General features: G+C 34.9%; 1 protein-coding gene and 1 pseudogene across 2 annotated transcripts; one reads left to right on the forward strand and one right to left on the reverse strand.

Annotated features, from left to right (window-relative positions):
• Nucleotides 1-3,577: 3,577 nt before the first annotated feature.
• On the reverse strand, nucleotides 3,578-4,323 carry LOC107498328 (annotated as a pseudogene).
• A 12,240-nt stretch (nucleotides 4,324-16,563) lies between these two features.
• On the forward strand, nucleotides 16,564-25,811 carry CLEC4D (C-type lectin domain family 4 member D). 2 transcript variants are annotated; one of them, XM_016121340.2, is made up of 6 exons: nucleotides 16,564-17,907; nucleotides 19,438-19,527; nucleotides 21,659-21,781; nucleotides 22,497-22,648; nucleotides 23,700-23,815; nucleotides 24,070-25,811. In XM_016121340.2, the coding sequence occupies exons 1-6, from the start codon at nucleotides 17,880-17,882 to the stop codon at nucleotides 24,224-24,226; spliced, it is 666 nt and encodes a 221-aa protein (XP_015976826.1). In that variant the 5' UTR covers nucleotides 16,564-17,879; the 3' UTR covers nucleotides 24,227-25,811. The 2 variants fall into 2 exon arrangements, with proteins under 2 accessions (XP_015976826.1, XP_015976825.1); XM_016121339.2 differs by having other exon boundaries at nucleotides 16,565-17,907; nucleotides 19,435-19,527.
• Nucleotides 25,812-26,888: the final 1,077 nt, after the last annotated feature.

The raw sequence follows: 26,888 nt of genomic DNA on the forward strand, positions 1-26,888 counted from the left end.
CTTCTTTTTTTTTTTGAGGGTTCCAATCTTCTTGCTAAAGAATTCATTCTGCTGATCTAGTCATTTTTTCAATTCCTGAAATTGTTGATATAAATTATTTTGGATCCCATTGAGTTTTTTCAGAAGTACCATCCTGAATTCTGTCATTTAAGTCACATATTTCTATGTCTGCAAGCTTATTTCTGAATATTTTTCTCTTTCTTTCTTAGCTGCCTTGTCATGTTGGTTGTTCAGGGTGGTTAATGGACTATTTTTCTGGCTGGGCATTAATGGAAGTGTATTTTTTTTTCCAGAAAGAAGATTTATTATATAAAGGTTTTTCTTTATCCAATTGCTAAGAAGACATTTTTCTTTTGGTTTCCAGTAGATGGATTCTCTTGGATCCCTGCTTTATATAAAGTCTTACTAATGCCTCAAATCACGCTCATTACCCTCAGTTTCAGTCCCTGTCAGTGTTAGCTACAGTTTTGATAGTAGTTGCTCAGATTCCCCTGGGACTCCGTGGTGTTCGGTCTTGGCGAATATAGGGAGAGGTGCCCTCTGGGTTGGAGGATGAGGGCTGCAGCTCAGCTTCATGTTTTGCAACCGCAGCTGATAATAATCAACTGTTGCTTCTCTGTCATCCCCACTTCTCTGCTGTCCCTACTTCTTCTCTGTTTTTTCCCCTGGGTACTGCCGCTACATGGTTCTCACATCTCTCTCAGGCAGGATTGTTCGGGAAACCCACTGCATCTTCTCCCTTCCCTCTCCTCCTGCAAGGAACTCCAGCTGGGAGAGGCAACTTCTTTGTTTCTTCCAGTCTGCCACCAGACTCTTGCAGTTCTGACCCGTGGAAGTTCTTATTCACAGATCCCTTGCTCAGATGTGCTTGTGTGCAGGTTGGGTGGCAGTGTTTTTTTGTTGTTGTTTGTTTGTTTTTGTTTTTGAGTTTTACATGTTCAGCTTATTGTTGTTTCAAGTGGAGAGGTCTGGGGACATCTGTACTTCCACCATGTTTTTTATCTCTAATAATTTTTAAAAATGTTTTCTACTTCTTTGTTTGAATTCTCATTTAGTTCCTGAATTGTTTTCCTGGGTGCATTGTGTTATCTGTGTCTCTTGAATTTTGCTGAGTTTCTTAAAATAATTATTTTAAATTATTTTTTTAGATAACTCACTAATCTACATTTCTTTGGTGTCACTTAATGAAATATTTTTGGGTTTATTTGGTGGTGTTATTTTTTTTTTTTTCCTTTTTGGTGTTTCTGAATGCTTTGCATTGATGTCTGCACATTTGTGGGAGAAGTCACCTCTTCCAGTCTGGCTTTGATGGGCAAAAACTTTCACCTGAAGTTAGCTGCAAGGATACAAGCTGGGTCGGGTGCAGTTTCTTTGGTTCCTGTGATGGCACAGTGGAGTCTCTGTAAAACTCCATCAGCTGAGGTCGACATTGACTTGGGAGTATTCTCTGCCAAAGAACTCAGAGGCCCTGAGGTGGCAGTGGCAACCAGGCTTATTGGGATACTCAGAGGTGAAGACCACTGGGGTCCTTCTGTTTTCCTTTTTTCCCTTGGGAGAAAATTCTAGAAGAGAGGATCCCTCTTGACACCTTGTCTGGTGTTCTGACATTCAGAGCATTAACAGAGCCAGGGTCCTGGAGTCAGGTGCAAGTGGAACTACCAAAGCATGTGAGTCCTGGGGCACAGGTGCACTTGTTGTGACAGCGACACTGGTCTCAAAGGTGTGGGCATATGTAGGTCTCTCAGGCAACTAGGTTCTGGATCTCTTGGACTCACTGCAGTGGCATGAGTGGCTTTCGGGTAGGGGGAGGCAGATGCAGCAGTAGTACAGGTTCTGAGGTGACAGGATGGAGTCGCAGCTTGAGCCCAGGGGCAGGGGGCAGTAAAAGCACAGCCTGGGGGGGAGTGGGTCGAGTCCCAATTCTGTCCCCAGGGGAAGTAATGGGATGACAACATGCCCCTGGTGGTGGCTCACTAAAGTCATGTTGAGACCAATGAAGTAGATTACAAAGCAGCGACAGTTTGGCCTTGGCAATAGCAAGTAATAGCCAGCCTGGGATCCAAGGGCGGGTCTCAGAACAGCAGCAGTTTGGTCCAGTAATGGTGGTCGAAGACTTACTTGGGACTCAGGGGGCGGGATGCAGAGAAATGGCAGTTCCGGTCCCATATTTAGTAAGGTGCAGTAGCATCTCAGTCCTGGAAAGTGGGGCACAGCAGCTGTCTCACCACTGTGGACAGCTCCAGTCTCAGGTAGAAGATGCCACAGTGGGGACTCTGGGCATCTCCCTTATCTGGGATCAGTGTTGGTAGACTGCGGTAGTCCTTGGTATCAAGGGCTGCAAACATCATAGCAGTGAGTTTTGCGGAGGTTTCCTGCTTTCCTTTATCACCAGGGTGAAATACCTCTGAAGTGATAACTCCTGATGTTGAGTTTTTCTGTACTGGGGAATGAAATGATACAGTTAAAATGTTTCTTATGCATTTCTCTGCAGCCATCATTGGTTTTTGCTCTCCACTGCTTTTTCATTGCAGCCCAGAGCTTTCCCAGAACTATTTTTGTCAGTCTGTACTTGCTTATTTATTGTTTTTTTGTTTTTGTTTTTGTTTTTTTTTGTGGAGAGACTGTATCGAGACCTCCTAGCCCTCCATTTTACTAATATCACCACCCCAATTTTATTCTGAAGTCATCTATATATGTGTATCAAAGGTACCAACTCTGTAACACACTATGTCCCAATTCCAGACTTGCCAGTGTTCATGGTTCAAAAGAAGTACACTAGGTAATTAGCATCTTTCTGGATTAGTATCTTTAATCTTTTTTTCCCCCTCTCTTTAATTCCTCCACCCCCATTTCCACCCCTGACCTACGGATGTTGCCTTCTCCCCTTAAGAACTGGATCTCTAATGACAAGGCATCTGCTCCCACATGCTCGTGGTGCACCCCGGGGCCTGGCACCCACAGTTAACTCAGGAGGCCTGGTGCACCCGGGGCCTGGCATACTATGGTTCGTGGCTCCACCTTGGGCATGAAACTGGGGTGCAAACCCAAGACCTTCTGTGTATAAAGCAGACGTGCTAACCACGACACTATGGAGCCACCCCTAGTATCTTTAATTTTAATGTGAGAATTTTCCAAATTATGAAAAGAAAATGCATTCAAAGGATTAATTTATAATAATTTAATACTAAAATGTATTATTCCTGCATCCTACACCATTAAGCCAATATTTAAGATTTACTATTTTGAGAGGCAGTAAGGATTTCTCATCTTTCCGCTTTGCTATTTTATTTTTTTTTAATTTGGAATTTTAATGATTACATAAATAGCAATATGAGAACAAGGGGTTCTAAGGCTTGTCCATTATCTCCAGGTGAGAGGATTTCAGATTAGTCCCCTTGTAGTCTGACATCACCCAAGATAGCAAAGAGGCCTACCATAGTTTTTCCTGAAGAAGAAATTCAGTTTACTACATTAAATTCTGACTTCTCTGCCATTTTTCTGTAGAAATACTGGATTGCTGTATGATGTTTCCAACATTTACCTATAACTGATTAAAATGGATGGGGCATGGAGTATTCTACTTATTTCTGGGTGAATTCTTCACATTTTCTGGCTTTTGAAAGTTCTCCTTCCACAAATCTTCTATGATTATGTATCCTCGTAAACCCCAGTCATATCATTTCTCTCCCACTGACCCGGGTAAATACTATGGCTTGTGGATAATAAAGAGAGGCAGCTAATCCCATGAAACTAGGTGGATACAGCAACTTCTTTATTTTTGAACCTCTGGCCAAAAGGAGTCCAAAAACACCAGCAAAACCAATAATACCAAGTCTTGGAAGAAATCCAGGAGGTGCCTTTTGGAGATATTCATAGCTGTCTAATCCCTACTGAACCAAACTTTGCATCTTGGGCTCAGTTTGAGAGTCTATTTCCTGACACCAACTTGTATATGGCTCACAATACTGTCTGAGATGTGGGATGCTTTCTTCAAGTTGGGTCCTTGGTTCCTCCACATATTTAGATTGACCCTCAGGAACAGAGTAGAGTGAGAGCTCATTAATCCTCATGGAAGTTTTGTGAGGTGAGTCCTCTTTCTGTGATCCATACACTTTGAAGGTGAGCAGACTCAGGCTGTCCGGCCTGTTGAACCTCTGAATTACCTTGAATATTTCGCTGGCAGTGGCAGCTCTGGCAGGGTGCCCACTTCGTTATTTATCTGATATTTAAAATACATTATTTTCTAATAAGATGATAAATAAGAAGATAATGTAAGTATAGGAGAGCAACTCAAACTTGCCTTCTTATGTGAACTGGGAACATGTTGATTTAGATAACCTGAAAGTTTCTTGAATGTTAAAAATCTCTCAGACTTTAGTGTAATCCAAAAAATAGCATCATCACTAAAGTCAGCTCCATTTAATTTTTTTAAGGTCAAGTGCTAGAGAGAAATGGGTTTAATTAAGGATAAGTATTTCATTAATCAAGTGGAAGCAGATTAACAGTAATGTTGAGAAATTGGATTGAGTTGAATCTCCACAAATCAGAAGAAAATAAATGAAAGGAGTGAAGAAATGAACTGAAGAACTAAACTGTAGTTCCTATATTTTAATGGGATGGACACTGAAAAAAAAATGTAAACCTATAAATAAAAAAATTTAAAAAATACAAGCAAGCTCTGAGATAGTTTTTTTTTGTTTTTGGTTTTTTGTTGTTGTTTTTCTTGTAGTTAAGTGCAGAGAAAAGTGAGTATATTTAGGCGGACTGGAGAGAGTTGGCATTAAATTGTCAGAATCAGGATGACATATTTTAATCTTAAGAAACATGAGAGAAAATAGATGAGAGAGAACAGGAGTAAGATAATCTGTGAGAGGATGGTGTCTGGTGGTTTGTAAAAACATGGAACTCTCTAGCCTGATAAAGATGTAATAAACTTTAAGGGAACTAATCCCCCTTCCTCTTTCTCAATGACTTGCCAAAATTCTGCATAATGGAAAATTGACAAGGATTTTTTTATGACCCACTTGTGAAATGCTGTCCTGATGAAAGGTATCACTTTGCCATGAGTAATCAGACCTCGTGTTCCTTTTTTATAATTAATTAAGTTTTTCATGGTGACATTGGTTAATGAAATCCAGTAAGTTTCAGCTGTCCATTTTAAGAGTAAGGCATATATATATACACTGTGTGTTCACCTCCCATAGTTAGATGTCTTTCTGTCACCACATATTTGACCCCCTTTATCCTGTCTACCCCTCCCCCAACCCCTTCCCTCTGATAATTACTAGTCTATTGTCCATGTCCATGAGTCTCTGTTTGTCCTGTTCATTTGTTGTTTTTAGGTTTATATCCCACATAGAAATGATATCGTGATTTTCAACTTTTTTTGTGTGACTTATTTCGCTTAGCATGATTTTCTCGAGGTCTATCCATGTTGTTGCAAAGGGCAGTATTTCATCTCTTCTTACAGCTAACATTCCCTTGTAAATATGTACCACAGCTTCTTTATCCAATTATCTCTCCAGACTTCCTGTCAATATTCAAATTCCTATTCAGTCTGACCTCTATTCTGAGTTCCAAATGAGTAGATCCTGCTGTTTCACCTGGAGATTATAAATAGGCATTTCAAACTTTACATGTTGAAAGGAGGTCATAGATTTCAAACACACAAACAAAAACTGTCTCTTCTTGTACTGCCCATTTCAGTAAATGACTTCAACATATATCCGGATATCCAAACTATAAATCTAATTCTAAATTCTCAACAATTTTCCTTTCTTTACCCCCTGTTTTGTGCTGGTGTCAGCCATCAATAATGATGCTATTGTCTAGATGTCCCTGAGAGTACTCACCTAGGCCCTCACAGTGAGCCCTCCACAGACTTCTTCACTTTTGGAACTATGTTGTGGGTAGAACTGCCCTTGTGATTCTTATTCTGATTGCAAGACACTCTCAGGAATCTTTGATAAAAATAATAAGGTTTATTACTCACAAGTCCTGGAGGGTGCACAGTGAGGGCTACACAGTGAGGTCATGTGTAGAGAGAGAAGGAGCATAGGCCTGGGGTTTTTCTTTTATGGGGTTGAGAATTGGGGAGCTAGGGTTTTATGGGTGTATTTTTATTGGTGAATTTAAAACATAAGAGCAGGAATTAAAGTGTGGAAAGGGAACATGTTTATTTTTCAGTCTTTTTTCTCTCTGGCCTAAATTTTGGATAAATTTTATTTCTGTATCTTTGAGTTTACGTATCTATTCTTCTTTATTATCTAATTTCATATGTTTTATTTTTTAATCTCTAGAATTTCTAGTTTAAAAACCTTCCAGTTATCTCATAATTATCATGTTTTCATTAGGATACTTTTATCTGATATCCGTTTAATATTTTCTCCTTCATCCTTTCTTTCTGTACTTAAGACTTATCTGTAAGGGAAAAAAAAATGCATTATTTGTCCTATAGAGTTTCCTCCAGATAAAAACTGTATGCTTTCACATTCATGAAAATTCAGCCAGGTGGGTTTTCTCCCATGAGCCATTAGTTTTCCCTTTCTCTAAAGGCCGACCCACCCATTGTTGTCTCTCCTGGTGTCCCATTAGCATAAACTTCCTTTTCTGTATTTTTTACTTTTGAGTTGTGGGTCTTGAATTTGGCTTGGCCTCTAGAATCCCCTGAGGAGGTTTTTGTTAGTTTGTTCGTTCGTTTGTTTGTTTGTTCGCTTTAATTCTGAAGTCCAGTACTCATTCTAGACCAATTAAATCAGAATTTGCAGGGGTGGCACCCAAACATTGGTACTTTTTAAAGCTCCTCACTTGTTTCCGATATGCAATCAAGTTTGAGAACCACTCCCTTTGGCACTTGATTCCATATGTTTCCCATGCTTATTTCCTCAGGGTGTGTACAATATATCCATACTCCTTAAATACACGTACTCTTTGAAATTTTCCCTTGTAATTTTTAGAAATGCTCTATGTTTATCTTTTCATCCTCCTTGTCTCCAATTTGTCTTTATGGTTCCTGAATCCAGGCCTATGGAAAGGTAACCATTTATATCTGATCTTGTGACCTTGACTTCATTACTTTGTTAGGTAACTGAGTTTCCTAATACCCTGCAGCAAAATTTTCTGTTCTTCCCCTTGAAATGTGGTAACTTTATCAATATATCGAATCTCATATACATAACTCTAGACATTTTCCATTCTGTTCCATTGACCTATTTTTTGGTACTAGTAAAATACTGTTTTTTATTTTCCTACGGATTTGTAGTAGCCATAAAATTTGGTAGGACATGTCCATATCTATCTACTTAAGGCTTCTGTTTATATTTTAATATTTCTGCCTAGGACTTTTTCCACTTCACCAATTTTTAATAAATATACTAGCAAATAGTTACTTCAAAATGATTTTATATTTTGAAATCTCTATTTGCAGTTATTTTTTGTTTATTCTAATTTTTAATTTAGTTTTTCACTTTCTCAATGAGTCTCACTTAACTTCTACTATCTTGTTAATATTGTAGATAAATAAGCTTTTAGTTTTATTATTTTTAATATATTGGCTCCTACCTTTATCTTTAATGTTTTTCTTTCCTTTCCTTTCTCTCCCTCCCTTTTTCCTTTTTTCCTTCCTTCCTTTCTCTCCTTCCACCTTTCCTTTCTTCTTTCCTTCCTTTCTTCCTTCCCTTTTTCCTCCTTCCTTCCTTCCTATATTTTTTCCAACTTCTTAAGATGATTGTTTTACTTAATTTTTGAATCCTTTGAATTTAATAGTGAAAGTATTTAAGAAAATTGTTCATGGACACTCATTAGAGTCAAGGTTGTTCAGTTAGTGGCTATCTGGCTGCAGATTATTTTCTTACTCATTATGTTATAAATTTCTCTTAAAGAGTACTTTATGCACTTTATATATTTTCCTTTAAGTACATTTTAGTTTTCTCTCATAAATTTTGATATGTACTGTACTCAGTTTTTTTATTTTAAAAATTAAAAAAATAATTGTGGTAAAATAAACATAAAATTTGCTCAACTTAACCATATTTAAAATATTTTTTTAACTTTTCAATTACATTTGACATACAATATATTAGTTTCAGGTGTACAACATAGTGATTAGATATTTATAAAACTTATGAAGTCATCACCCTGAGAAATCTAGTAACTATCTGACACCATGCATAGTTATTACAATATTATTGACTATATTCTTTGTGCTGTACTTTACACACCTAAGATAATTTTGCAACTATCAATTCATATTATTAATATCTTCCTTTTTTTCTTCAATTCCCAACCTCTCTTTCATCTGGCAACCATCAAAATATTCTCCGTATCTATGAATTTGTTTCTGTTTCATTTGTTCATTTATTATATTTTTTAGATTCCACATATAAGTGAAATTACGTGACATTTGCCTTTCTCTTTTTTACTTGCTCCACTCAGCACAGTATCCTCGAGGTCAGCGGTCCTCAACCTTTTTAGCACCAGGGACAAGTGCTCCTATAAGAATCTAATGCTTGATGATTCGAGGCGGAGCTCAGGTGGTGATGCTAGCACTGGGGAGTGGCTGCAAATACAGATGAATCTTGGCTCACTGGCCTGCCACCCTCCTGCTGTGTGACCTAGTTCCTAGCAGTCCATAAACAGGTACTGGTCCGTGGCCAGGAGTCAAGGACCTCTATTCAAGGTCATCTATGTTGTTATAAATGGCATGATTTTATTTTTTTTTTATGGCTGAATAGCATTTCTTTGTATATATATATATATACCATTTCTTTATCTATTTCTCCATTAATGGACACCCAGATTGCCTCCCTTTCTTGGCTACTGTAAATAATGCTGCAATGAACATATTGATGCACACATCCCTTCTAAGCAGTGTTTCAGGTTTCTTTGGATAAATGCCCAGAAATGGGATTACTGAGTCCTTCTTTGTCTCTTATTTTATTTTTTGTTTTAATGTCTCTTTTGCTTAGTATAAGTATTGCTACCCAGCTTTTTTGTTTGTTTGTTTCCATTTTCATGAAATATATTTTTCAATCTCTTTACTTTCAGTCTGTATGTCTTTGATTCTGGAGGGAGTCTCTTGTGGGCAGCATATGTAAGGGTCTTGTTTTCTTATTCATTCAGCTACTGTACGTCTTTTGATTGGATAATTTAATCCATTTACATTTAAAGTAATTTTTGCTAGATATGTAGTTATTGCCATTTTATTATTCATATTTTTGTTCTCCTCCTCCTCTTTCTCCTCTTCCTCCTCTTCCTCCTCCTCTTCCTCCTCCTCCTCCTCTTTTTCCTCCTCCTTCTTTCTTCAAAAAGTCTCTCTAACATTTCTCGTAATACTGGTGATAAACTTTAACCTTTTCTTTTCTGGGAAGCTATCACTTTTTTGGTTCTGAATGATAGATTTGCTGGGTAGAGTAATCTTGGTTTCGTGCTTTTTATCACTGAGAATATTTTGTGCCCATCCCTTCTGGTCTGCAAAGTTTCCAATGAGAAGTCTTATGGCAGCTCCTTTGCAGATAACTAATTACTTTTTTCTTGCTGCTTTTAAGATTCTATCTTTGTCTTTAATCTCTTGCAAGTCTCAGGGTGGCTTCTCCTGTGTATCCTAGTTAGAGGATCTCAGTTCACTAGATTTCAGGCCATTTTTAGTGATTGTTGTTCTGTAGTTTCATTATAATTTTGATGTGGTCATGGAAGGATGCAAACACAGAGTTAACCTACTCCTCCACCTTGATTGGAAACCCATCATTTTAATCATTTTTACACATACTATTCTATGGTATCAGATGCATTCACATTGTTGTGTAACCACTACCACTACCAAGCTCTAGAACTCTTGATCTTTCAGATTGAAAGTATATACTCTATGAATAATAACTCTTCATTTCTTCCACTCCCCAACCTTTGGCAATGATCATTTTATTTTTGCCTCTATGAATTTTACTAGGTACCTTATAAATGGAATAATATGATATTTGTCTTTTCTTGACTAACACTTCATTTAGTATAATGTCCTCAAAGTTCTTCCATGTTGTATCATTTGTCAGAATTTCCTTCCTTTTTAAGGCTGAATAATATTCCATTTTATGTATATACCACAACTTATTATTCATGTATTTATAAATGGACATTTGGGTTGATTCTACATTTTGGTCTTTGTGAATATTGCTGCTATGAGCATGGGAACACAAATATTTCTTAGATATCCTGATTTCAATTTTAGGAGGTATATACAAAAGTCAAATTGCTGCACAATATGGCAATATCATTTTTAAGTTTTTGAGGAAATGTCATACTGTTTTTCATAGCAGCTGCACTATTGTACATATCCTCCAATAGTGCACAAATATTCCAATTTTTCCACAACCTTGCTAACACTTATTTTCAGTTGGTTTTTAAAAAAATAGTAGCTGTCCTAATAGGTGTTGAAATGGTATCTCTTATTTTAGTTTTAATTTGCATTTTTCTAATAATTAGTGATTTGAGCATCTTTTCATGCACTTATTGGTCATTTGTGCATCTTCTTAGGAGAAACGTCTATTCAAGTCCTTTGTCCATTTTTAATTTTTCTTTGTTTTTTGTTTTTTGTTCTTGATTTAAAGGAGTTTTTTTATATTCTTGGATATTAACCTTCTTATCAGATATGTGATTTGCAAATATTTTCTCCATTACATAAGTTGCCTTTTTACTCAGTTGATTATGACTTTTGATGTATAGAAGTTTTAAATTTATCTATTTTTATTTTTGTCATCTGTGCTTTTGGTGTTTTATCCAACAAATCATTGCCAAGTCAAATGTCATGAAGCTTTTTAATATTATTCTAAGAAGTTTGTGGTTTTAGTTCTTGTTTTTAGGTCTTTGATTTATTTTTAAGTAATTTTTATTTTTATATATGATATAAGGTAAAGATTCAATCTCTCTCTCTCTCTCTCTCTCTCTCTCTCTCTCTCATCCATGTGTATATCCAGTTTTCCAATACCATTTGTTGAAAAATTGCCCTTTCCCCATTGAATCATCTTGTCACTGTTGTTGCAAATCATCTGATTATACATACAAGGGTTTATTGCTGGACTCTTTGGAAGATAGTTTGGAATTCTCTTACAAAGTTAAACATAATGCAATAACTATACTCTAAGCTACCTACCCAAATGAATGGAAAACTTACATGTACATGAAAATCTTGAAACAAATTTTAATAGCAGCTTTGTTCATAATCACTAAAAACTGAAAGCAGCCAAGATGTCTAAGTGAAAGAAGTCAATCTGAAAGACTACTGTATAATTCCAACTATAGGACATTCTGCAAATAGTACAACTTTAAGGAGAGTATAAAGATCACTGGTTGCCTTTGTTTCAGAGGGGTGATAAGGATGAATAAGTAGAACACAAAAAAGTTTTAGAGCAGTGAAACTATTCTGTATTGTAATGATGGATAAACATCATTTTTTGCACTTATCAAAACCATTAGAATATATAACATAAAGAGTGAATCCTAATATAAACTATGGATGTTAGTTGAAAAAAAATATGTCAATGTTGATGCATTGATTTTTAACAACTATGCCACACTGGTGTGGGGCGTTCATGGTGGGGCAGTCTGTATGTGTCTTCCAGAAAGGAGTATGTGAGAACTCTGTATTTTCATTAATTTACCAGTGAAACTAAAACTGCTCTAAAAAATAAAGTATATTAAATTATAAAAGAATTCTTTGCTGTGTGTGAATAAGCTTAATGGTTTGTTTATTACTTTTATATTTTTAGATATTTGATATCTCCACTTATTTTCAGTGTGCTTAATCTACTGATCGTTCCTAATTCTTCCATTGCTGCCTTTCCAAATCTTAACCTTCTCTCGATTTCTTGGCTACAGTCTCCATTTGATGACTGAACCAAGGTTAAAAAAAATTTTAAACAATTTTAATATCTTAATTGTCTTTGTTAAAGTTGTGTATTTCTTCTGTAGTCATGATTTTTTACTTCTTGATGTTAAAATGCAGTTCTGCTACCTTGGTTCAAACTCTTGTGGGAGACCGTTCAGTAATTTCTTAGTTTCTATAAAATGCATGAGTAGCCTTCTCATACATTTATTTCTCTTTAGAAGTTTTTAGTAGACTTATTTCTATCATTTGCAAATGAAAAGATTTAACTTAATGCACAGGTTATGTAGAAAACAAGAGGTAGGGCAATAACCTAAAAAAGATTATAATGGAATCTAAAAATATAATGGTTCAGGGAACAGCTAGAGTCTTAAAAGAAAAGTTAAGTATGCCCTTGACTATGAAAGAAATATAGATTAAGTCTCTAATCTCTGTTTTCTAAGGATTTCATCTATATATAAACCAGTCAGTAGCCTGGAAATATGGGTACTCTTTGGTTAATGTCTTTGACTACAGTCTGGCTCCTATGATGCTTCAGCAGCACTTATGGAAAGGAAGACAGACCTTCATTGCTGGTATAGACCTATTCACTTGTAAATGTGTCTGGTTTCTGTCCTGTCTGACTTCTGAGAAGCATATTATCCTCAGATCAGTGTTCTTTACTTGCTCCACCAAAAAAGGAAGTTGTGGGTCTTGTTGAGTCATTGGACTGTTGCTGTGGTTGTATCCTGTTTGTCTTTGCTGATTTCATCTTCACCAGTAGTTGATGTACAAATTTCTTTACTTTGTCTCTTGCACAGACTCCTTTTTTAGGGTAATCCAGTCATGATTACCTACTAGATATGTAATTATTTCCTGTTAGTCTATGTTTTTAATTTATCTGCCAGTTAGTCTTTATTTTATCAGTGGCATTTTACCTGATAAAATGTTTTTTTATTCCTCAGAGGACTATAAACCACTGGTTAACAGCATAGGCAGTTTTCATAATGCTCCAAGGTTATAGCTAACATCAGCTGGCACTCATATTGTCCCAGGTTTATTGCTTGGTTTATTACTTGTATTAACTTTTTTTTTGACCAAGAGGTGTCAGAGGTGGGGTGGGTGACATACTACAGATCCAACAAAAGATCTGGGTAATGAATCAGAGACAACCTTTAAGATCCCTTTGTCAGGAATCAGTGTACAAAACATTTGTAATGGTCAGCCACTTCTTTCTCCAACCTATTTCAGCTGTAATCACCAATGTCTCCTTGTCTTTTAAGTTTTGACACTTCAATTATAAAAACTTGGTTGGGTCTCTTTGAGTTTATTTGAGTTTATCTTTTTTTTTTTTTTCTTTTTTAATTCTCTGGGCTTTCTGCATCTGGGTGTTTGTTTCCTTTCTCAGGTTAGTGAAGTTTTTAGCCATTGTTTATTCAAATAAGCTTTCTGCCCCTTTCTCTTTCTCTTCTCCTTCTGGGACTCTTATAATATGAATGTTGATCCACTTGATGTTGTTCCGTAAGTCCCTTAAAGCTATCTTCACTCTTTTTATTCTTTTTCCTTTTTGTTGCTTAGTATGAATTCCACTTCTCTGTCTTCTAGTTCATTGATCCCTTCTATACTTGATTTAGTCTGTTGTTGAATCTTTGTATTGTAATTTTCAGTTCAGTTACTATATTCTTCAGCTTTGTGATTTCTGTTAGGTGCTTTCTTATATTTTCTTTTTCTTTGTTGAAATTCTCACTTTGTTCATGAATCGTTCTCCTGAATTCCATGAGAATTTTTACGACTATTATTTTGAACTCTTTATCAGGTAAATCACTTATCTTCATTTCATTAAGTTCTGCTTCTGAAGCGTTATCTTGTTCCTTCATTTGGAACATGTTCCTTTGTTTCTTCGTTTTTCTTGACTCTGTGCAGGTTTCTGTACATTAGATAAAGCAGCCTCCTCTCCTCTCCTCTCTCCATTTTGAAGGAGTATTGTTGAATAGATGAACCTCATTGTTCAGCCTGGCCTTAGCTCTTGATTGTCTCTCAAACCTTTGTATAGTCCAATTCACCTTCTTTGTTCTTAGTGGCTTCCAGTAGATGAGAGTACACCAAGACTTGCCAGTGTCCCAAAAGGGATAATCTTAGTAAGTGCCTCGATGTAGGCTAATCGAAAGCCTTACCCTCAAGCAGCAGCTTTAAAGTGTGCAAGTAGACCTCTTTCACAAAAAGAAGATGTCAGATGGGGTTTCTGTCTTCTTCTATCCTGAGTCATGGGAAGATAGCTGGTTGAGAAGTGTTTCATTGTTTTCTACAGTTCTTGAATTCAAGTCCCACTGGCCATAAGAACCAGGCCATAAAATGATGACTATTCCCTGGGTTGCAGTGGCAAAAGTCAGGGTGCCAGATGCATGTACATATTCCAGGGAGACATCAGTATCCTGGAATGGGTCAAAGGGAGAACCCACTGATGGAGCCCCTTGGCCTCCCTTGCTTCTAGGGAGGATAGCAGTCTGTTTCTAGATGTGTGATCAATTAGAAGCCTGACCCTCAGACAACACCTATTAAAGTATGTAAATAGGCCTTTTTCAAAGAAAGACTGGGTAGTAGGAATTTCTGCCTTTTTTCTCTGCATTGAGTCCTGGGGGAGTGGCTGATTAAAAACTGTTCTTTTGTTTGCTACAGTCCTTCGGGGCCCAAGCATGAAAACCCCACTTACCATCAGAGCCAGGTGACCTAGGGGTATATCCTCTAGTTGGCAGCCAAAAAATCCAAGGCACCAGAAGAGAGCACTAGCTTCTTTCAGGAAATACAGCAACCTTGAAAAGATGGAGATGGCTTTTGTTCGCCTCCTTGGCCTCTGGGGAGGATCACAATTGGCCTGTAGATGTGCACTTAATTAAGGCTGTAGCTTTTAAGATACGCAAATAGGCCTTTTTCAGGGAAATACTTGAAGATGCATATTTCAGTCTGCTACCTCGGTGCTAAGCCCTTGGGGAATAATCAGGTAAGTCCTCAAGAGCCCAGTAAGAATTATTTTTTTGTTTGCTGTAGGCTTATGGGTCTCATGGACCAAGCCCTATTAGCTTTCAGAGGTAGGCTTTTTGGGGACCCATCCCTCAAATGGTAATCTAAAAAGTTTGGGTGCTAGATGTTGAGTCCAAATCCTTCACTCCTTGTGGAGAAGCTGGGAGTTGTGAGTTTCTTCTGAGTTATATATTGCTGTGCCAGGGGTGGGGTTTATAGAAGTGTGTCTCAGCCTTTCCTATGCATTTTGATGCAGGTTTTTCTCATTCACTCAATGTGTAGGAGTTGTTTAATTAGTTTCTGGATTTCTTTCAGAAAGAATTGTTTCATATGTACCTGTAGATTTGATGTATCTGTGGGAAGAACTGAGTTCAGGAGCCTCCTGTGTCACTAATTTGGATCAGGACCTGATAATTATTTTCATTCTTCACTTGTGACATCAGTCTATTCTAGTCTATACTTTTCATATGATTTATTTTTTTGCAACCAGGTGTCTCTCCCAGAAACATTGTTCTTCTGATATCTTGTTGGCTAGTGTTCCATAACTCATTGGCTTTATCTGTTAGCATTATTCCAAAACCATGTATTCCTTATTTTGTCAAAGTCAGTAAGTCCATGTTGGGGTTTCACCTTCTAAAATGTAAGTGAGTCTGCCCTATTAGCCCCTTTGTTTAGTATATCTGATTAATTCATGATTTAAAGCACATGAGCTTTCTTTCTACTGTTACTTTATACAAACTTTTGGATTCCCTTTCCACCAGGTTATTAAAGTAACAACTAATGTACATTAGCCCTTCCTATTGTTGGTATCAAATAGAATTTTTCCCAAAAGTTACTTGTCTTATTATTTCAGATGTCCATTATTTAGTTTTCCAAAACAAAACAAGGAAATACCCATGCTTAGAAATGTATATATTTTTACTGAAAAAAACATATAGTCATGTATTTAATGTATATATCATAATAATTCCTTTGTTTACTAAATCAGTTAAAAATAAACAAAGACATAATATTTACCTTTTTTATATTTTTGTATTACAAATACTAATTATTTTTTTGGATCATTGTGAATTTGGATTTTATACATTCTAACTAATATTTTTAACTAATCATAATAATAATAAATATATTTATACTCACATTGTTTAAACTTGTCTTTGGAGTCCTTACAAGTTAACCACTTTACAGTTCAGTACATTTTATCTGCGATAAAGATGTTACTTTACGAAAGAATTTTACATTTCCTTTTCCTTTGCTTAACAAGCCTGCGTTCTCTCATGTAGGAAAATCTTGGGGTTTAATCAATAGCTCTATCACTATTTCCTCTACTCCAAAACATAGGTTAATAGAGCTTTTGCTCATTGTTCATGTTGTCTTTTTGCAATTCTAACTATATTTTGGACACAGCTTCTCATTTAGCTTAGATTTTTTAAAAACAGAGTTTCATTTTTTTTTTTAAATTATTCTTACTTTTTGGGATATACCAAATGTGCTAAATCTAGTTTCTTTTTTTCTGGCTCTAAGCAGGATTGATATATCCCCTAGCAGTCCTGGATCCTTTTAATAAATAAAGAATAAATATTACTTTAGACAAAGATCTAGTTTATAGCATTGTTTATGAGCATTTGTGGGTAAGTGCTGCTGTTGCTGTGAGAATATTTTTGGTTGTGACAGTGTTGGAAAAGAATATATTGTCAAATTTATAATTTTATCCCGTCCCACTCCCAATTTAACATAGTAAAGTAGTAGTTCATTAAAGATCATTACACACACACACACACTTAAAGAAACATTGTAGTTTAAAAAAGAATATAGGGAAAGAGACGCATTCTGGAAGCTTAAATTTAAGACTCTAAGCTGCTAGGTATTTTTTGTCATCTTTAGCTGCTATAACAAAATGCCATAGACTGTGTGGTTTAAACAATAGATATTCATTTCTCACAGTTCTGTAGGCCAAAAAGTCTGAGATCAGGGTGTGGGAATGTGGGTCACAGGACAAACATTCAGGTCATGACAGTACTGTAAATGAAGTCAGAGACCCTGATGGTGTCTTTATCACAGAATGTCACATTTCCATTTCCTTTGCCTTAACAAATCTGTTTTCTCTCATCTATGAAAAATTTGAGATTTAATCAGCAGTTCCACTATATCTTTCTTAACTTCACAGCCAAGGTTTTCATGTCTTTGCTTATGATGTTCACATACTGGGAACATTAAAAGCTTTTGCTCATGGGTCACATTTCCGTTTACGATTCTGCACACAACTTACTCAGTTCAGAGAACTTTCTAGTGCAGAGCTTACCTCAAGCATATAGCTGCCTTTGAAAATATAATACCCAGGAAAAGAGAAAGATGAGGGGAGATTAATTAATTTTTTTCACTTGTAAACTTGTATTTTTGACTTTTCTTTGGAGTAAAACAGTCTCTTCAATTGTTTACCAGGTAATTTCTGAGTTGTGAAAACTCCTTGTTTTTTTCACTATATTCCCCCATTCAATCTTGACAGTCACAAACAGACAGAAAAAGAGAGAACACTTTTTACTTGCATTTGCACTGGAACCTTAGCAGCAGACAGTAATTTTTCCAGGTCTGTCAAATTAAATTTTTATTAGGTATAATGATTATTCTTTTAGGATATTGTTAACTTTTTTCGTTGTCGTTAGAATGAATAAAAACAAAGTGCATTAATTCCATGTGACACCCTGATCTAGTGATCTCAACATACTTATGGAAGTTTCTACTAACTTTTCTGGTGTTGCTTTCTCAATTTCCTTTTTTCTTTGCTCCATCTCCAAGAGTAAATAAAAAACTCCTTTCTTTGAAAAGACTTCTCCTTTTGAGCTGTCTTTTGTATTGGGAACTTTATAGTCTTGCCGCAATAGGTAAGACTGTGTTAAAATCTCAAGTATTTCTGAATATATCCTTTTATACACAGAACTAAACCCTGAGGAAAAAATATAAGAGGCATCTGGTTCTCCCAAACATTGGACAACAAGAGAGATAACCCACAATGGGGCAAGAAAAACCTCAAAATAAACGTGAGTACTTCTCTCTTTTCAGTTTTAAAGAGACAGGTAAAATTATGACTAAGATTTAAAAATTTAAATTGATGGTAGTTGTAGTTTTGAAGACTGAATATGATGATATGGAGATGAGAACGTAGAGGAAAATGAGGATGACTTTGGTGAAGAAGAAGGCCATAGATAGATTCAAATACGTTAGGTAACAGAAACTTCTTCATGAAATATAAATTGGGCCAAGAGAGGAGTTAAAGTATATATATATTATATATATATTTATGTATATATTATATATGTTGTATATTTTATATATATTATATATTTTTATATATAGTATATATTATTATATATATATAAAATAAGATAAAACAGAGTAATTTGGGAAGATTCTTTTAAGGGCAAGAGAGAGAAGAAAGACACAGAAAACACACAGGCTCACAGTGTTCCTGAGGCTCTAATTTTATCCCTTTTTATGTTTTATTTAAGAGACACACAGATGAATTTGTATTAGGAGAACATTAAATAATATTTTAAGACATATATGGAATAATACAGAAATATATAATACTAAAATTAATGTTTTACTTTATCTCATCACCCCACCATGGCAATCTTCAATGAACCCACAATATACAATGGTCCTGAAAAAAACCTTTTCATGAAAAATATGTCTTAGAGATTTTTTATGGCAATACGTACTGTTATATATGATTATTTTAATTGCCATATAGAATTCACTGTATGTATTCACCATAATTTAGAATCTCTACTATCGATAATATTTATACAAGTATTAAGTTTCAGCGTTCTATTTCCAAAAGTACTATAATGTATATTCTTTAATATAAATAAATTCAGTTATTTTCAATAGGATTAAAATTGTATGGCAAATGTAATGTGTTTAAAAATTGCTAAATGCTGATCTGTCTAAAAGGCTTTCTAATTTACAGTTTAGTAGTAACATTTATTTTTCTCACCAAGGGTGTTATATTTTAATTTTTAAAAAATCTGATATATAAAGAATCATACCAAATATTTTAGTCTACATTTCTCTGAACATATTTTTATATGTTTAATGACAATTTGTAATTCAGCAAATTAAATTTTCAGCATATTTCTTGCCCAAGTTTTGCTGTTTTCTAATTGATTTTTTAAATTCTTTATACAGTCTGGATGTTAATATTGTGACAAGATTTTTCTTATGTTCCTTGTATTCTAACATTGTATATGTTATACAGAAACTTTAATTTTTATATGCCCAAATTATCAATTTTTTTATGACTTTGGGGTTTTGTGTCTTCTCTGTTAAAAGCCTTTTTTATTCCAAAAAAATAAAAACCAATTGTTTATAGTTTTTATTTATTTATTTATTTATTTATTTATTTATAAGCTCTAGAATGGATTTAGTCAGGGGAATTCTTTAAGCTCTCCTCTAGATCTAAAATATTTTGGATGATTGCATATTTAGCCTGCTCCTTGGTAGAATTAACTTCCACAGCTCTTGTGGCTTAGGAGATAACCTATTTATCTTCCTATTTGCTCCAGTAGAAGGAGACCTGAATATCCAGCTGATCCCTTGGGCCATTGCTTTTTTTTTCATCTCAGTTCTCAGTGCCTGCTTTATTGCAAGTTGTTTGGGTAAGTTACTAAAAAAGTGGAGCTCTCCTTGAATTATTTCCCCAAACAGTTTTCATAAAGTTGCTCTAAACATTTGGTTGTCTTGATTTTCCCTATTAATCTATAATGCCTTCAGCATCTTGGATTTAAAATTCAGAGATACATACTTGACCTGCTATTCTTTGATGATGTTGCCTTCTATCAGGGAGTGAAAGCTGGAATCTAGACCCTTTTCTGTACATGTAAAGGTTGGTGACTGTAGGAAATCACCCCTCATTTTGGATTAAGATTTTAAAAAGTTGCCTCTTGTGAATAAAGAGTACCGGCAAGAAAAAAAAAAAATTCATATGGACTGCAGAAGAATAGTTGGATACGGAGGTTATTACAATTAAATTAATATAACATAAGCACAAGTATAGGCAAATAGACCAGAGAAAAAGAACAAAGAGCTTAGTTACAGATCCTGCATATATAAACTCTTTCTATAAAACAGTAAGGCATATTGAAGAGTTATGGAGAAAGGATAATTTTCTTCAATTAATAGTGTATTAGAGACCACTGATTATCCATATTTAAAAAATGGAATTGGTCTCCTATCTCATATCATGTACAAAAACAAACCGATGTGACTTATTGGCCAAAATGTGAAAATTGGATTAATAGCTCTTTTTAAAAAATAAATGGAGACTATCTTCATGATTTTGATTCAGAGATTTCTTAAACAAATTATAAAGTGTTCTAGCCAATAAAGAAAATATTGACAAATTATACTACATTAAGTAAAAATTACTGTACAACAAAAAATACCACTGATTGAAAACACGAAGCCAAAGAAGATATTTATAATGCATATAATTAATAAAGAATGGGTGTCCAGAATATATAAAAAACTTTTTCAAATCAATAGGAAGAATACTGACAATATAACAGAAAAAGGGGCAAAGTCTTGAATAAGTACAATAGAAAAGAAAAAAATGGAATGTCTAGTAAACACATTTTTAAAATCAATCATTAGTTTTTAGGGAAATGCAAATTAAATTTACAATGAGATAGCACTGAAAATATACCAGGATGGCAATAATTAAAAAGCTTGACATTATCAAATATTGATAATGCTGTGGAGAAACTAGATCTCCTATGAATTGCTGCTGGTAGGAGTCTAAAACAGTACACTCACTTTGGAAAAGTTTGTTGCTCTTACAGTTGACTATACATACATTTCTTATTACCAGCAATTTCACACTTAGCCATCCATATACCCTACAGAAATGCATGATTATGTGGTCTAGGATACATGATCAAAAATCATCAGCATAGCTCACAATAGGCAAACACTGAAAACAATGCAAATATCCACCAGAAAAAGAATAGATAAATACATATTCTTGCATTAAGATGATAAATCACTTAACAGCAATGATATGAGTTATAGTTGCATAAAATAATATACATAAATCTCAGAGACAACTCTGAGTTGAAGACAAAACCAAAAAAATACATATTGTGTGGTTCCAATTACATAAAGTTCAAAAACAGAAAAATCTGATCTATGTGGTTTAGGAATATATTATTAAGTAGTAAAAGTATGAAGCAAAGCACAAAATAATTAAAAGCCACAGCACAGTTACCTTTAAGAGAAAGGGGATGGGTTGCATTTTGATGTGAAAGCTACCGAGATGTTGGCAATATTATGTTTCTTCAGTTGGGTAGTTGTTACCTGGAGTGTTCACTTTACAATAATTTAATAAACTGTAAATTTGTTTTTTACTTCTTTACATTTGATTATATTTCAAAGTAAAAGTATTTAAAAGATAAATAAATGTGTAAGACTCTTAAACTTTGCAGAGCAGTGTTCACTCAAAATCTCCATACTGATACAAATTCTGATAGAAAAATGTGCTTAAAAGTACACGCACATAAAGGTTTGCAAAACTACTCTCATAAAGCACAAAAGGTACAATATGATGACAATTAATTTTCAACAATTTCTTTTAACCAATTCACCTAAAACTGTAACAAAAGAACTGTATAGAAAGAAAAGAGAATGTGGGAGCCTTAACTATTAGGGTTAAGAAAGGTTAAAGCAGTTGGTCCCCATTTCTTTAATGAAGTGGTTATATAGGGTAAGTAAACTTTTTTTCCTCCTTGACAGTGACTCATCACAACTTTCTACACTGTAAGAGAAGCACAGGCTTGTTCAAGTTATCAGAGCACCACATGAAGCTGACATGCATCAGAGAAAAATCAGAACTGAAAGGCACAGATGGCAGAGAGCGTAAGAGAATTTCTTTTTCAATTCCATTTCCATTCAAATTCATAATTTGATTTAAACTATATCAGTAGTAAACCAAGAGAGATTAAAATAACCTAAAATGAGAATCTGGCACAAGAGTGAACATCAGTAAATTAAGATAGAATTATTTCTCAAAACTGTAATCTGTTGAATAACTGGAGGATATAGCAACACATATATGGGCCACTTTGGCATTTAAATCATAGTATTAATTTAATTCCATTTCTACTGATTCAGACATATCATAAAAACTATTTCCTCCTGGAATATAAGGCTTTGCTGAAGCATCTTTATCTCTTTTTTATTCTGGACTTTATAAAGTCTCATTTGGGAGAATGGGAAAATGTTTGATAGTTTAGCAGTTTCTTTGACTCCTTCAGATTAAATGTTCTGCGAAAGGTTTTGTGGGAACACTAAATACAAATGTAAATAAATGTGGGTATGTTGGAGACGATCATCCCTTCTAAGAGAATACTTTGTAATTTTCTTATAGTCATTATGTGATTCAGATACTTCTGTTTAGAAGATATTTAGAAATGTAATTTTCAGGATATTTCAAAGGGAGGAACAGAATAATGATAATCCTGGTATTATTCCCTTAAATTATAACTGGATACTAGGTAGTAGAATAGTTATGTAATCTGTTGCAGATGAAAATGCTCCTTTATAACTAATTTTCATTTCAATTTTCACTGAGGGAGCACCTGGAATTGCTGTCCTGTTGGCTGGAGGGCCTTTCAGTCCAACTGCTATTTTCCTCTTAATGACAACAAGACATGGGCTGATAGTGAAAAGAACTGTACAGGCATGGGGGCTCACCTGGCCACTATCAGTACAGAAGCTGAGCAGGTATGCTGGGAGGCTCACATCATTTTCTCTGGTGATTCTAATCTCTTTGCCGAGAAAGAGGAATCTTTCTGCTTTGCTATGCCTTTATGCCTTTGCTTCATTTGTCTGGAAAACCTTTTCTTCTCTCTCATTTTCTTCATATGACCAATTTCTTTGGACCTTTCTAGATTTAATTCACATATTATTTCCTCCAGAAAACTATCCTCACCATCTTCCCTACTTTACCTTTTGTAGTCTAAGCTGGAGGTACTTCTGTGGTACTCTGCATACTGTGTGATTATGGCACTTACCTCAATGTCCTGCGATTGTCTATTCAATACTCCATCTCTTCTAAAGACTCCTTCTTTGCAGAGGGTTGGGGCCATGTCTTACTCATCTTTGCGTCTTCAGTGTCCTGTACAGTGCTAGACGCACTGGCTAGGTCCTAATAAATGTCTGGTGAGCAAGTGAATAAATGAATAGTTAATTGAGACTAAATCAGCTACTCAGGATAAAGTATAGGAAAAATAATTTGGATATATGGTTGTCATTCTAAATTTAAAAATCTTAAGGTAAATTCAGTCCTTTTAAAGTTGGAATTTATTTCTTCATGTAATATATTTCTATGTATGTACCATGACTCATATTCTACTCTTTTATTGATCGTCAGGGCTTCATGGAGGATTCTGTTTTCATGACTTTGCAACTTACAGGTTCACTGATTCTTTCAATAAAATGGAATTTAATAAAATAAAGAATTAAAGAAGGCAATTTTAAAAATAAAAGTTTCCGAAAATCTGATCCCTTTAAGCATTTGCTAAGTGGTTTGCAAGTGTGATCTCAGTTAATCTTCACAATTACTCTAAAAAGTAGTGGAGTTGTCCCTTTTGAAGATAAGAAAACTGGGTTTAGGTGAAATTAAAGCATTTACTAACATCACACAATAAAATAGCAAAAGTAGGATATGAAAGCAGATCTCTTTATTGCCAAAATTTTTGCGCGTAACTACTAATATACTTGACCTCTTTCCTCTTTTCCTAATATATTTATAAAAATTTACATTTTTATGCAGAACTTCATTATTCAATTTTTGGAAAGACAATATTCATATTTCCTGGGACTTACACGTGAGAACCCTAAAGGCCGGTGGCAGTGGATAGATAAGACACCATTTAACCCAGACATGATGTGAGTATATTGACCAGGTTAAATGTGATTTACAGGCACAGATGAGAAGGAGGGAGCAAGCACAATTTATTTTGGGGTGGAACATACTAATGTAAAAATGCTTACTTAGCACTATGTGTTGAGTCACCTCTATACTAGTACACTACTATACTTGGACAGTACAGCTTTAATTTTTTTATTTCAGGGCATTTTCTCTGCATTGTCTCCTGACACCCTCACATATATATATATTTTTTTCTTTTTTTTCATTTTAGATTCTGGCATAAGGGTGAACCCAACAACCATAAGAAAGGAAATTGTTTTGTCCTTGTTAATGACCAAAACAAATGGGCCTGGAATGATTTTCCTTGTGACTTCGAAGCAAGTAGGATTTGTAAGATACCTGGAACAGCATTTAACAGAAACCTGTGAAGAGATCCTTGTAATGAGGACAGAAGAGAAGAACCCATTAGACTAGTGCAGAATACACATGCATCGTTGGGATAGAGAAAACGTGCTGGGCCATAGAATATTTTCAGTCATGCTGTCTTTATTTATTTTGTTCAGTTCATTCAAAATAATGTATTCTTGTGTGGTGTTTCAGTGTAAGGAATCATCGTTTCTGTGAAAATCAGTTGTCATAACTTTGCTTTCTTGATAGTCTTTCAAAGTATTTACCTTTCAAGTAGCATGCATTTATTACACTTCTAATAGAATGGCTTAAATGGTACGAAGTCTTAGTCATTTCTTCCTCTGCTCAAAATCTTAGCTCTTAGAATTCAAAAGCAACCTATTCCAACTGGTAGTGGTACATTATTTTTTTAATCCAAATATCACAAACCCTTTAAAGTTCTGAACAATATTTTTATTGTTTGATGCTTTATTTTCAGACTTTTTAAGAATATGTCATTAGCTTGACATTTCATGAGCAAAATATTTTCTGAACAACAGTATAGAATAGTTCTGAATTATGATATTGCACAGGTAAAAAAAAAAAAAATCTACCTACCTTTTAAAAATTCACTTCTTACTCCATTCTAATGTCTTCCCAAAGCAGATTCTCAAGTTGACTTATTTATTTATTGTTTTTGAATGGAAAAATCCCATACGGGCCACCTTAACCAAACCTTCAATTCTATAGCCAAGGAAACAAAAACCTTGTGAAGCCAAAGAGCCCACCCTCACATTACTAGTTCATGGCACAGCCAGAACTAAAGCTCAGCTCTACCTTCCATAAGAGGTAAAATGTACTCCCTTTGTTATTACAGGAAAGTTACGAGGCTGACTGGGCTTCTTGGCTAATAGACAGTTAACAGTTTCTGATTATTTGAAAACACATTGTATTGGTGTTTCTACATTTTTAATTTGAATCAGAATCATGTTTTCAAACAGAATCTATAGACAAAGAGTTAAAAATCGAAAGAGTTTAGCAATGTGTCTGGATAAAATTATCAATATAGGAAGATCAACAATATTTCTATATAATATCTGTAAAATATAGAAAATGCATTTTTACACAAAATATTACACTTACAATAGAAATATGACTATAAGATATCCAAGAACAAATCTGACCAAATGTGCAAGTTTCATGAAGAAAATGATAAAACTTGATTGCAAAACCTGTAAGCCAACCTGCTAGGACTTGGCTATCTGACCCTCTTCACCCCATCATGTGAACTATGACTTTTCTATCTGATCCTCTGACTTGGGCTCAGACACCCATGCTCCTCATATTAACTTAGCCTTTCACACTTTGGGCTGGTCTGCCACTCTACCAGGATGCCCTCTGGAATCCAGTGAGGCTCTGACACTCTGACTACCCTTTCCACCCCCATCCTTCCTGTTACACAGAATCACCCTGGTCAGGCTCTAAATTCCTGTGGGGGTAATTATGCACGCCCTGCCCCCCCCCCATGCGCACACATGTAAAAACTAACTTTCTTTGCATCGTTTGATGAATGACTTTAGGACTGTATTATTAGGAAAGGAAAGAGGGGAAAAGGGCTGGGAAAAAGAGAAAATAGAAGAGCAAGAACATTTTACATAATTCTTTTTATTTTTCCTTTACTTCAGAGGGTCTTCTTAGGAAATAATTTTATGTGGTAACCTATAAAGCCAAAAAACTTCTTGAAGTACCAGAATTTTAAAATTTTACTTCAATTTTTCATTTGTTAAAGTCAAGCAAAATTAAATTTAATATTTTTTAAAAGTATCATCTGGTGTATGATTTCTTTCTGAATTTGTATGTGTATGTGTGTGCATACACACAACAGTAGTCCCTCCTTATTCATAGGGATACTTTCCAAGACACCTGAGACTGTGAATAGTACCAAAACCTATATATACTATGTTTGTTTGTTTGTTTATACATACATAACTTTTCACTTAAAAAACACTTTATGGCTTCTCTTTGGTATATCTGAATTGCCAACATCACTACTCTCATGCTTTAAGGCCATTATTAAGTAAAATAAGGGTGCCTTGAACACAAACACTGAGATATTAGGACAGCTGATCTGATAACCTAGACAGCAGCTAAGTGACTAATTGGCAGGTAGTGTATGCAGCATGGAGATTCTGGACAAAGGGATAATTCATGTCCTGGGAGGGATAGAGTGGGATGGCTCAAGATTTCATTATGCTACACAGGACAGCGAACAATTTAAAGCTCACGAACTATTTCTGAAATTTTCCATATAATATTTTTGGACCATGGTTGACTACAGGTAACTGGAAGCACAAAAAACAAAACCTCGTGTAAAGGGAGATATATATTATATATAATATTCATCTTGCACCCATCTTGCATTTTCTATATTTTTGAAGTCATAGAAAGTTTTCTGGGGTGAGGTTCAATCAATTAATGTTCATGAAAATTACTTCTGCAACTTGGGATTTAGATTTTTTTCACTTTCATTTTTATATAATTTGCTCCATAAAATTTTAATAATGAATATGTATACTTTTTATAAAATGTAGTAGAGAGATTTTTCTTTTAAAAATATTGGGGGCCCAAATAGTAATATTTAAATCTTAACTGTGATTTATTTTCGAAATATGGTAAAGATAACTGGAACCTAAATTATTTATC

This window comes from Rousettus aegyptiacus, unplaced genomic scaffold (genome assembly GCF_014176215.1).
Source record: "Rousettus aegyptiacus isolate mRouAeg1 unplaced genomic scaffold, mRouAeg1.p scaffold_m13_p_2, whole genome shotgun sequence".
Taxonomy (NCBI): domain Eukaryota; kingdom Metazoa; phylum Chordata; class Mammalia; order Chiroptera; family Pteropodidae; genus Rousettus; species Rousettus aegyptiacus.

Coding starts and splice junctions, on each gene's coding strand:
- CLEC4D (XM_016121339.2), top strand. CDS start 17,880: ATGGGGCAAGAAAAACCTCAAAATAAAC. Junction 19,528..21,658: donor CTTTATTGCAAGTTGTTTGG/GTAAGTTACTAA, acceptor CCTCCTTGACAG/TGACTCATCACAACTTTCTA. Junction 21,782..22,496: donor AGGCACAGATGGCAGAGAGC/GTAAGAGAATTT, acceptor ATTTTCACTGAG/GGAGCACCTGGAATTGCTGT.